The sequence below is a fragment of the Dermacentor albipictus genome, chromosome 7 (genome assembly GCF_038994185.2).
Source record: "Dermacentor albipictus isolate Rhodes 1998 colony chromosome 7, USDA_Dalb.pri_finalv2, whole genome shotgun sequence".
Lineage (NCBI taxonomy): Eukaryota > Metazoa > Arthropoda > Arachnida > Ixodida > Ixodidae > Dermacentor > Dermacentor albipictus.
In genome coordinates this window covers 25,949,277-25,961,559 of record NC_091827.1, presented here as the reverse complement: position 1 = coordinate 25,961,559, position 12,283 = coordinate 25,949,277, and the positions used below count along the sequence as shown (strand labels likewise).

The window sequence follows — 12,283 nt, the reverse complement described above, 5'->3', positions numbered from 1 at the left end:
ACTGGCCACTGATGATGTGGTCATAGTCGAAAAGCAGAGCAGCAGTATAATACTTTTCCACAAAATCAGAAACAAGTTTGACGCTCGTATGTGTGTGTGTACAAAGGCGAACTGTGTTGGCCTTTTCAAATCTGGAATTTGTTCTGGCAGCATTTTGTGTAAAAGGAAAGACAAATCTCGACATTGCAACTAGGCTGAATAGCAAGCCTCTCGCACGCTGTACCTGTCCTTAATGAGCGCCGCTTTTCACTCCTCCATCTCCACCAGATTACCTGCATCCTGCCTTGTGGTAAAAAAAATGTGGGCACATATTTACAAAGCTTCTCTTTTGTAAGAGAATCTTCTAGTTAGTCAACATTTCGGTGCTGGCCACTAATGATAGTAACTAGCGTCTGGATAAAATGATTGCTTCGGTCGTGGCCAGTTGTGGATCACACTTGCGAAATAATTTTGTGAACGAGGGTCCTGCGACGTCAACTGGCAAATCGTTACATAGCAACCACACGAAACAGAGCTCCTGGGCATTTATGGTGTAGCTTCACATAGCATGAACACATCCATTTTACGCCACCTGATGATCACACAATAATGGGGGGCTCGAACCCACACACTGGCATTTTAGCATTAAATTTGGATAACCTCGTGGTACAAAGTTTGGCTGGAACTGCAGTGCAATTCTGGTTGGGCAGTATAAAATAATCGGATGCCTTCTGAACAGACCTCTGATTGGATAAGCTTTCTGGACAGTCTTCCCCACATTTCCAAGTTGCAGCATTCTCAACTCCGAATTTTGCACAGTCCAGAGGGGAACAGTGTGACGAGTTGACAAGACCTCATGAACATTTTACTGAGCTGTTCCTGGAAGCTACGAAATGAATACTGCTCTATCCCATAATGCTGGAAGAATATGCTTGCTATGTTCTTTTGTCCCAGATTTTATACCTGAAATTGAAGGCTACGTAGCTGACTTACTTCTCTTGCACACCTGCACGTGTCCTGCTAAATATATGTTTGAAGGCAGCGGTAGAATGTTCACTTACATTGACTCCTTCGCGCATCTGCTTTCATCTCGCAGTTATTCCCCTTCACTGGGTCCAAATTTGTGTAATACTCATTAGGAACCATCGTTGAAAGGAGAAAAGGGTATATTTTTCTCTACGTAATCTACACAGCCATACAAACATTGCAAAAGCAATGCCAGTCTCCATCTCACAACTTCTGGCCACTCACACTGAAGTACTCCAGAGCAACCTTTGTCGTCCGCTGCGCGACAGTCTGCACAGCGCCTCGTGGAAGCTCTTGAGTCCGATGGAGTACACAAAGGGGTTCACGACGGATGCCAAGAACTGCACCACAGTCGAGAGCATGTCCAGCCAGTCCGGAATGGCCTTGGGCCCAAGCAGCACCTTGACCAGCTTGGTGCAGCAAAACGGCGTGATGCAGAGGAAGAATATGACGATCACCGCCAAGATGCTAACGAGGATCTTCTGGTTCCCCTGTCCCGCCCGGCGGCGAAAGGACAGCTGGCGGGACAGCGTTCCGTTGGAGACGTCCCCCTTTGGCACCACCACCACCGGCGGATTCACAACCGCGTTGGAGCGCAAGCGACGCACCGACGCGAGGATGCGGGCGTACTGGACGAGCACAATGGCCGCCGGCATGGCGAAGCAGAGGGAGAAGGTCGCCGCGTAGTAGATGACGTGCTCGCGCCGGGGGTGCCAGTCGACGTCGCAGACGATGTTGTCAAACTGGTACGCGGTCCAGTCGAGGATGGCGGGCACGACAGCGAAGACGATGCCGAGCGTCCAGGGCAGCGCCACCATCTGCGCCAGGCGGCCCCACGTGCAGCGCTGGACGTACTCGAGCGGCTTGTGGACAGCCACGCCCCGGTCGAGCGCGATCATGGCGAGCGTCACGCTCGACGTGGACGTGAGCCAGTAGTTGAGGATGCCGTGGAAGGTGCAGAAGCCCGGGTTGTCCAAGGGCCAGCCGTCGTTGGTCAGGGCACACACCGACGGCAGCTGCATTGGTAGAAGATGTTAGTGCTTTGAGCAAATGAGTCAGAGATGCCTCAGAAAAGACTTCTATTCAGCAAAGTTCAAGATTTCTTTATATTAGCTTGGCTTTAGGCCCCAAAGCGCTATATATTACATGAAAACGTCCTTTGCACGAATTCCTCCAGGCTTCCACTGCAGGGCTGTACATGTTGTATGTAGTTGCCTGGCTTTATATTTAGTATTTACAGCTGTGCAAGCCTCAGCTGTTCACTTGTGAGAAAAGCAAATTACTTGACTTGAAAACAGAAAAGTAAGAAATAAGGATGACGCAATTTTTTCCTACTTAGGTAAACTGGATATCAATCAACATGTTGAATCCAGACTGAAAAAGGGGAACACAGCTATCGTTAGTAACAAATGCCAGCCTAGAAAAGTGACATCAGAAAGCTTTTCTTTGTTTCGATGTTTTTTATAAGCTGACATAATGCCCTATCACAGTTCATAACATGAATGCAATCTCTTGTATCAGGGGTATAAGAAGTAGGCACTTCAGGCTTGACCCAGCACAAGCCACCAAAAAAGGGGAGGAAAAAAAAAAGAATAAAGGGAATAGTTTCATTGCAACACATGGAATTCAATGCTTAGCTTTACACATCCAGCAACTGAAAAAAAAAGGAAAAATACCTGAAGAGCATGCAAGTGCTGCAGCGTGCACCTGGTTTCATGAATGTGTTATGAACCACATTCACTGTGTGTCACATGCAGCCGCTATGTTGTCTGCCACCTGCATATGGTAATTAGCTACTCGAGCGTGACCTTGCCACATTTGCCGACAGGCTCATTTGTGCAATGTTTCGTGCCGCACTGTCGAACAGCAGCACGTTGCACGCGCCGTGCCGGTTGCAATGCGTTGTTATGCCACGGCATCCCGCCACGTGCTAAGCCACGCAGATCAAATGTGCTCGTGCAGTGATCATCGGCAAGGCCCACACACCTGCAGAGATCGTGCATAGAGTAATGGGAGGTCGAGGTAATCGGGACAGTTGATCAGGATGTGCCGGCAGGCTAGTTTGTTTTATGTGTGTGTTATGTTTGTATGCTATACACGCAATTACGATATTATGTACATCACGTACGTAGCACGTAAAGGCAGCGGATGAAGGAGAAGCGCAAGTCTGGAGTTGGAAAAAACAAGATTTGTTGCGACCGCGTGAAGCCAACAGACAAACGAAGTCTGGGAAAGAATAGGGGAGCTTGATGGCTAGGTTTAACCCCGTTCTGTGCCGTGCTATTATCCCGAATTCTGACCAAAAATAGCCAAATTGTTTTGAGGGACGCCAGTTGCCAACATGTTTTACTTCCTCTACCAGAATAAATTTGCTTGTGCTTGTGCTGCCCCACATTTTGTGTGCTGTCACCCACCAGAAGCACGACAAAGCACTGAGACGAAACCAGCTCATCCATGGTGTTGCTAGAAAATAAAGAGTACCTTTGATGGGGCTGGGCTTGGTTCTTGGCCGTTTTTTACCAGAAACGCTTGCACGAACCCAGCTCATCCACGGCACAAAAAGGGTTTGATGACGCAAGGGCCAGATGTGAACGAAGAGTGCCGAGGTAAAAAAAACAAAACAATGTTGCTAATTTGTTCACATTTCTAGGGCAAATTCGCACCTTGATCATCTTTCATTCTTGGTGCAGTTGTAACTTATGAAAGGGGGGCGCATTGTTTAGAACTGCAATGCGCCGTCGATCACAGAAGTTTTCGTTCGCTCACCATGACGAGAGTGGCCGTGAGGAGGTCGGTCACCGCGAGGCTGACGACCAGCAAGTTCGAACGGTGCTGCTTGACGCGCTCGTCCCAGAGTGAGACGAACAGCACCAGCAGGTTTCCGAGAATGGAGATGCACAGCTCGGTGGAGACCAGCACGGCGGCCACGGCGCGCTCCGTGGCAGTGGCGCTCTTCGCGGCCGTGCTGTTCATCAGTGGGGGCCTCGCCAATGTCAGGTTCTGCAAGAGGATTGACCTGTGGTGTCTTGCTGCATGTGTAACCACCGTTACACGTAGCTCGAGCGAGTGAGCTTTGTGAGACTATTCACGGTGTTGGAACTTCCACGAAAGGTGGAAGTTTGCATCTATTTTTGGAAGAAGTGCAAAGCTGCTAAAGAGACATGAGATGTTATTTAGGCAAACAGCTTCGCAGTTAAGGAAAAAAAATTTCGTTCTGCTCCAGAGATTGGGCCCTACAAACAGCCTTTCCAAGCAGTCGTTTTGCCAGCTGAGCTGATTGGGTGTCTAGCGAATGGCATGGTGAGGGCAAAGCAATTGGCAACTCTAAGTACACCGATGAACCTTGGGTGGTCAAAATTAATCAGAAGCCCTCCACTAGGTGTCTTTCACAGACTTTTGACAGGTGCTGAGCAAGGGACTGTACCCTAAATTGTGAATTTTCTCTGACAGGTCGGTTTCGTGTGCATGCCAAGTCCGGGAACAAGTCACACAGCATTCGTTCATGCTACAGCCATAAACAGCTTAGTCGGATGTTCCTATAAGAGAAAAGAGAAATAGGTGCTCATAAGAAACACAAGAGGGTGGTTGTGTGCAATCTCTTGTGCTAATTTATGCTCAGTTTCTGTTGGAGTGAATCAGCGCTAATTACATCCAGATTGAGGCATCTCATGCTAGGGCCTTCTCCAAGTTGGAAAAGGAATAGTGCACATAGCAAGCTTGATTAGATAAGTGCATAAATAATCACCTGTCACTGGGACTGAAAGAATGTATCTCACAATTGTCTTGATGACGCTTTGCTCGATTCACGTGCGATCGCAAAACCTCGCTGGCCTCAAATAGTTGCAGCTCGATTGACTGACATAAACCTTCTTTTACAAGCTTGCTTGTAACTTTCAGCTGTGGCAATGCTATGACATGCACGTTGGAATGTCTCTCTTTCATTGCTAGCTCTGATGTTGCATGCATGGGTGTCAACCAATCGGGAAGTGTTTGTAAGGAGATATTAACATTTGAAGTCTTCAAGACTCCTCATTGGGAAACCATTCAAAGGACATAGATCATAAAGAATGTCATGGTTGCAATTTTGAAGATGTTAGGCAAATTTTAGGTTGTTGAAGTTTAAAATTGTGTAATTTATGTTGTATGATTGCACTTATTATTAACATAGCTGAAATTCTTTTATGGCAACAAAGCTTGCTCACACAAAAGAAAACACTACATTGACAATAATCACAGTTGTTGATTCTTGAGCTATGCTAATCTCACTAGCCCTAGCTTGAGGATAGTATTGACATTAGATACTATGCTAATCTCACTAGCCCTAACTTGTGGATAGTATTGACATTGGATGTTGAAATTAAGTCCAGCCGGACAGATCCAGACAATGTCCAACAGCGTGATGAACTGAAATGGCTGGTGAGGGCAGCTTGTTTTTAGGAATGTTCATCAATTATTGTAATAGGAGGCTAAAAAAAGAGAAGAAAAAGGCATAGCATTTAAGCACAAAAATTCTAAACATTTACATCTAAGCAAGCGTTGCCCAAGAATATGTTGAGGTCATTTAGGTGTCGCTGAGGGACAGCGCCTAAACAAAACAACCTTGCCCATGCTATTTTGCTGCATCTTCAGCTCGTATTTGATTTGAAGATGGCGCTCAGCGTAAAATTAGAATGTTCAGTTTCAGCATGCAGTGTTCACCGCGGAACAAAAACAGATTTCTTTTCCTTCGAGAGAGCCAAGTCGCTACCAAGAAGGGCCCTCGTAGCTGCACTTATCGCGTCATTGCACCGGTCCCGCTACCGCACACACTCCTTATCCACACTAATTGTGTTTACGACCCCTAGGCGCCGCTCGTCTTGCCGCAAGCTTGACGGGGCTGATGGGCGATGCAATCTGCCACGGAGGGAGTCGGAGAAAAAAAAAGACACTGCACTTACTCAGAGCCTAAAAGCGATGCCACGAGGTTCCACATTTTTTGGCCGTCACCCCAGTCGCCGACTGCGCCGCATTCACTCTGAGCCACGGTCATGGTTACGCTCTGCTCGGCGAAATCGGCGGAAGCTGCATCGTAACTCTGAGGGGTACCGTAGTGTTTCCTCCCGCCACCCCGGCTCTCAGCGTTGGACGCATGCATGGCTGCCAGGCGCGAAGCCGTTGCGAGATAAGCTTGCTCTCTCTTCACGCATCAGCAGCTCCCGCGGTTACTGAGCTGCGCAGGAAGGTGGCGGGAGGAGGTCGCTAAAGCGGCGGCAAGCAGTGGGGCGTGTCGTTAATTACGTCCCCTCCCCCTTCCCCCCCATATGCCTTACTTATCACTCTCCTTGCAGTTCTTGTTGTTGTGGGTAGCTGCTGTGCCCCTCTCTCCCCCTTCCCTGTAGACTTGCGAGAGTCTGTCCTCACCCTCTCCACTTGACTTAATTTATCAGCCGTCTCTGTGGCATGCGATTCTGTGGCTGACTTGGATGAGCAAGCGGCAAACAGAGGTTATCGTCATGCTGGGTGATCTTGCCTCGTAAAGTAGGGAAGAGAGTTAGTGGTGGTTGGGTGCTGTGGGGGTGAATGCTTCTGCAAATCATGAATCGGTGCTTTCCGGTCTCCTGAATGCACTTGTTGCGTACTGGGCTGTCCACTGTTTTTACACAAAACTCGTAGCATTCATTCTCGTTTTCTTTCTTTAAGTTTGCCACATGCCGTAAAGGATGGTGTAAATTTTTCCCTCGATTTTTGTAAAGCGCCTGCTGCGGTGTTGTTGGGTGATGGCCACTTTGCATAACTTTGGTATGGGTGTATAGGTGGCATGGGATATTTCCGAGTTTATGGACTATTGCTGTTTTACTGCGACGGCACTTAAAAGCCTGAAACTGGGTTTGCTTTGTCCATCCGTTTGTTCGCTTGCTCCGTCTGTCATGCTGACGGTGACAACGATGACCGTAGTTGTCATCATCGATTCGTGGTTGTTCATCGGCATTGTCAAGCCAGCTTGTCATCCCTAGCTTCAGCCTCAGCATAGGGCAAGGAAAGCTTCTCCTACCACCATCACTGCATTGCTTGGGCTGTAAATAATCCAAGCCCCAGCAAGCCTGCTCTTATTGCACGCCATTTTGGCACGACTTTGCCTGTCATCGCCACTGTGGTTGGAAGTTGCCCTCCTGCGCCCATGTACACTTACAAGGAGGATGCACTAACCACTGCACTATTGTGCGACATTTACACTTGCTAGTTTATGAAAGTTGTTGTGCCATCCACAGACTCTGAGATTGGTGGCATCTCTGCATGTATTTCAATGGCCACAACAAGCATTACAATATTAGACGAGGAAGGCATTGTGTGTGTCACAAAGGAGTTGATATTCAAGTGATGGTGCTGTCAAATGTGAGAGCCGGCTGCTGTTGCAGTAAACGAGTTCAACCCCTGAGGAATCACTGAAGCCTGCTGAATGTTCCATTTAAGCACATTTTTATTTAATACTGATTCATTCAGCCGAAGCAATGCGTCCCAAATGCTCGTGCTACATTTATATGGGGTCACAAAGTTTATTGGAAATTGGTATCCATGAGAAGACGCATACTAGGGCACCCAGAACAGAAATACGAAATGCTTAGTGTACTTCTTACAACTGTAATTGACAGCATCACAAGCAGCAGCAGCATCGCTGATATAACATAATGCAGGGGTTAGATGGCTTAAAATGTTGCAGAAGCATGCCTGTTATTTTCAGCACATGGCATTGTGCTACTCATTGTGCAGAATTAATGAGGGAACGTAGACAGCTATTGGTTGCTTAGTCTTGAAGCCATCAAATGAAGCAAGACATTGGTTGACAAAGCCATCCACGAAAACTTATGCTCCATCCTTCATACAAAATAAATCTGGAACGTTCTGATGAAATGTACTTTTAGAAACTGTTCGCGCCTAAAATATTTGAAAAAAGCAGGTAATCAGTGCAAAATGAACTAGATATATAATTATTCACTGGGTGATGACCACAAATAGACTCTACCTTTTGGCTCACTGAATCTGCAATTCATTTGGATCATTTTCTAGTAACAGGAGCATTGAATCAGGAAACGACAATTGTCGGGAAAAGCTCGAATCTAAATGTTTGCCTCATTATAAGTCTGGGCTTCTAGGGAGAATGTTGGTTTATATGGTTTGGAGCATATTGTTTTTTGTTTTTATCATGCAGATCATGACCCTCCTGAACCGCACCAATGCCGACTGGTGGAACGTTCGCCAGATTGACGGTGAGGAGGGCTTTGTGCCGGCCAACTACGTCCGGGAGCTGGAACCGCGGATCATCCAGAAGACGACGATGAAGCCTGTGAAGGTGGCTGAACGCCGACGTGTCAAGAAGGTCGTCATGAAGCAGCAACCTGTCAAGGTCAAGAAAGAGAAGCGACTGTCTCCTCGTGAGTCCAAGTCAAGAGTACAAGTTCCTTTTTTGCCGCTATAGCTCAACGTGTTCTTTCAGCTCATGACCTGCCTGTTAGCACTGCTTCAGGTGTCGGTGTGGTAGTTCCCTAAATGTTTCTTGAACTCATATCAGCACTAATTGTAGCAGAACTAAGTTCTAGTGCCAAGTGTGCTTCCTTCAACATCACATTCTTCTTCCCACGTAGCTCGGTTTTATGTTCAACATTGTTGCGGTATACATTATCCCAGGTAGCAGCAAGGGCATGAGTGAAAATCTGCTTGATCTGATCAAGTAGATTTTTTCCTGCGGACTCAAATGGTCTGCAGACCCTCCGATCTCGTTTCAAGCTTTGGCATTACCAGCTGTTACAGTTATCAGCGCTGCTGGTGATGCAGGGCTTAACGTTGCTTCCATGAGTGCTTTATCTCTGAGCATTTACTCCTTTTCTGTGTGTGTGATTATATAATGCATTGCTGTCAATTAAGACTGGCATAGTCTAAACAGTCTAACATCATTACAAGCATATATTTTTTACAGGTTCATACTAATGAGAACAGTTCTTGATTTACTTAGTCCAAAAGCTTGTTATATCCATATTCATTATATTCAAATTTTATTGTGTCAGATTGCAATGACACGCTGCATCCAAGTATTTCGCATTCCAGTGGCATACCCCTAGCAGTGGGCTAGGTTTTCACATGAAAGAAAGCTCGTGACTTAGCTTGTTGCATTGCACGTTGCAGAAAAATCACCCAAGCAGAATGGCACCAGTCCGAAGGATGGCAAGGGAGTCCAGCAACGGCAGGAATCCATTGAAGCCGCCTACCAGAACCTGCTGGCCGTGTCAAAGGTACGTTCTGCCTCGTCGCTATGGATCCACTTCATTTACCGTCATGTTAATGGCCTTGGCTATTGTGTGCCTAGTTCCTGCCTAGATCATAGGTGTGTGTGGGCTAGTTTCTTTTCTAAAGCCCTGTGGCGCTACTCCTAAGGGCTTCGAACCCCGTTCTATTCATGCATGGTTAGATAACAGTAATCATACTGTAGTAATAGTACTGTAGCAATAATAGCAGTTCTAGGAATAGCTGTATGATAAGAATTCTTGCTGAGTACACAACCTCGCATCATACTGAGTCACCTGACGTCCAATCATTGTTCTGGGTTATTGATTGGCCAGTAGCCATGGTGTTAGCAGTTTGAACTGCTTGTTATCATGAGCTCGTTGTGCTGTATTAATATGAGTGCAACATAAGCACAATTTTGGGGGAAGAAGGAAAAAAAAGAAAAAGCCTAACGGGCTTAGTCAATAAAGTAGGCAAATTTTTAAAGAGCAAACTAAGAGCACACAGCAAATGAGGCCCATACACAAGCCCTGTCTATTTGTTTCGAGAACCAAAGAGGAACTTGTTCGTATTGCTGGGAACTTAGTTGGAACTGAATGAACTTATTACATTAGCCAATTGGACTAGTTGACTTCTGTGGCTGTGCCCAGCTCAGCCATTGGTTCAGCTAATTAAGTCTCCAAAAACCAAAAGTGAGTTGATTGAGATCACCTGTGCATCATTGATAGCTTACTACTTGTCCACACGTAAGATTAGTAATCTTATCTGCAGCAGTGCATTATTTTAGTCAGTGGGATGTATTTGTGTCGCAAATAAATTTAGGCAAAAAGGATTGCACGTTACTCTCAAGTCCTATCCTAATTGTTCATTACATGTTGCTAGTTCTGATGACAGGAAATTGGCGAATGCCTAGCTTGACACATAATTTCTACGGCTGAATGTGTGCGTCTTCTCTGTTGAACTGCAGGAGCGTAGACATTACCTCGAAGATGCCATCCGGCTGTTTGGCTTCTTCAGGGAGTGTAGCGACTTTGAAGCCTGGATGGTCGACAAGGCAAGAGACACTTCCAATCATTCTTTTAAACGTGGTACGTCAAATGTTGTTTTAAAATGCCAACTCTCCTTTCTGCAGGAGAAGATGCTAACGGTTGAAGATCCGAAAGAGAACGTCGAGGTCCGCAAGAAAAAGTTTGAGGTTGGTAGTTTTTCTTGTCGTCGTTGTTTCACATGCAGAGCTATAGCTGTCGTTGCCTCATTTGATAGCCAACGTAAGTCATAATGACTATGCTATTTTGGTTTCATAGAATTTCTTGACCGACATGTCCGCGAGCAAGCAGAGGATGGATGAGATCGACCGGCAGGTTGGAGAGTTTGTCCAGAACAAGCACAGCCAATTAGACGCAATCCGCAGCCGGAGCCGACAGATACACAGCAGGTAATGTGTAGTTGTGTTTGAGGTATTGCCTGAAGAGTATTGTACTGCATATGACTTTCGTTTTCTCAAAACTGCGATTGAATGAACATTATCAATTACAGTGTTGATTGCTTATCTCTTGTTATGCATCATTATATATAAAACACTTGGCAGCAAGTGCTTGTACATAAGCATCACAGGCAGATTGTGTTGTCTACTTCTGCATCCTTGCAGCTCAGCCATTGGTTCAGCTAATTAAGTCTCCAAAAACCAAAGGTGACTTGATTGGGATCACCTGTGCATCATTGATAGCTCATTGATTGCTCATCATTCATGGAAGGCAAACAGGACTCTTGTCAATATTAGTTTCTGTTAACGTTGGTCGTTTTTCGAGCTCTTGTAGTCAGCTATGTTCATGGTAGTGCTTACTCAATGTCACTTTTCAGATGGGACAGGCTAAACCAGCTCAAGACTCAAAAGGAACGAAGTCTCGAAGGCGCCACCAGGTAAGCGTCTGCAAGGCTGTGTACATAGCTGCTCTCTGTGACATGTTGACAGTAACAAAATGTTTGTAATGCATGATTTCTGAAAGACACTAGGACAATGTTTACATCACAAAGTGTAGCCATTGCTTGTCTATCCTCGTGGATACATTTCTATGCATTCCACAAAGGACTACTAAACAAAACAGTTTGGACAAAAAAGATCTGCAGTCGCAACAACTTCATTTGCGCTAGTTGGTTCATCTTGAAGGAATAATAAAGCAGACGGACGAGAGGAGGACAAGAAGCATTAGTCCCCTTGTCAGTGTGCGTGTGTTTTTGCCCTCATTTTATCGAGCTGCTTCTGTACACATTAAAGGATTTGCAGTTTCACCCAAACAGCAAAGCACTGAGAAAGAGATAGCTTGTGTGACTGCAGAAGCCCTACACTGTGGATTGCTTTCTCAATTTCCTTCCACTTCCTCTCATGCTTTGACCCAAGTTTAGAATAGCAGGCTCTTAGAGATTACGCTATATTAGGTGTGAAATTAAGAGACAGAAAGACAGCGATATTATAGAGCAAACAGGCACAGCCAGTGTTCTGGTCGAGACTAGGAAAATGGGCAAGCTATATGTAATGCATAGGGCAGATAACCGGTGGTTTGTTATAGTTACAGAGTAGGTACCGAGAGAAAGGAAGTGTAGTCGGGGATGGCAGAGTGCTAGGTGGTGTGAAAAAGTTCGGAAGTTTGCAGGCATAAGGTGTTGTCAGCTGGCACAGGACAGAGGCAATTGGAGATCAATGAAAAAAGGCCTTCATCCTGTAGTGAACATAAATAGGCTTATGATGATGATGGTGATGACGATGAGATTTACTGGCTTTTCATTACAGCGTGGAGTTATTCCATCGCACCTGTGACGATGCTCGTGACTGGATGACAGAAAAGATGCAGAAAATTGACATCGACGAGGTTGGCCGAGACATGAAGACTGTACAAGCGCTGCAGAGGAGGCATGAGGTACCCGTCCGCATTTGGTCTCCGTTGTTTTGATCTTTGCAGTAGCATTTTGAAAGTTTTGTCGTCCTTCTACATAATGGTCCTGCTTGCACGCATTTTTTTTTTTT

General features: G+C 45.9%; 2 protein-coding genes across 4 annotated transcripts in view; one reads left to right on the top strand and one right to left on the bottom strand.

The window, feature by feature from the left end:
* LOC139047758 (spectrin beta chain, non-erythrocytic 1-like) overlaps positions 1-12,283 on the top strand; it is a 242,785-nt gene that overhangs the window by 162,014 nt on the left and 68,488 nt on the right. For all 3 annotated transcript variants that reach the window (XM_070521780.1, XM_070521782.1, XM_070521781.1), the window contains exons 17-23: positions 8,192-8,414; positions 9,163-9,269; positions 10,229-10,315; positions 10,394-10,456; positions 10,566-10,696; positions 11,122-11,181; positions 12,050-12,176. In XM_070521780.1, the coding sequence (XP_070377881.1) occupies positions 8,192-8,414; positions 9,163-9,269; positions 10,229-10,315; positions 10,394-10,456; positions 10,566-10,696; positions 11,122-11,181; positions 12,050-12,176 (798 nt within the window). The remainder of the gene's footprint in view (positions 1-8,191; positions 8,415-9,162; positions 9,270-10,228; positions 10,316-10,393; positions 10,457-10,565; positions 10,697-11,121; positions 11,182-12,049; positions 12,177-12,283) is intronic.
* On the bottom strand, positions 1,136-6,205 carry LOC135919263 (G-protein coupled receptor 161-like). Its single transcript, XM_065452984.2, has 3 exons — positions 5,943-6,205; positions 3,772-4,005; positions 1,136-2,021 (listed from the first exon to the last, which is right to left on the bottom strand). The coding sequence occupies exons 2-3, from the start codon at positions 3,976-3,978 to the stop codon at positions 1,227-1,229; spliced, it is 1,002 nt and encodes a 333-aa protein (XP_065309056.1). The 5' UTR covers positions 3,979-4,005; positions 5,943-6,205; the 3' UTR covers positions 1,136-1,226.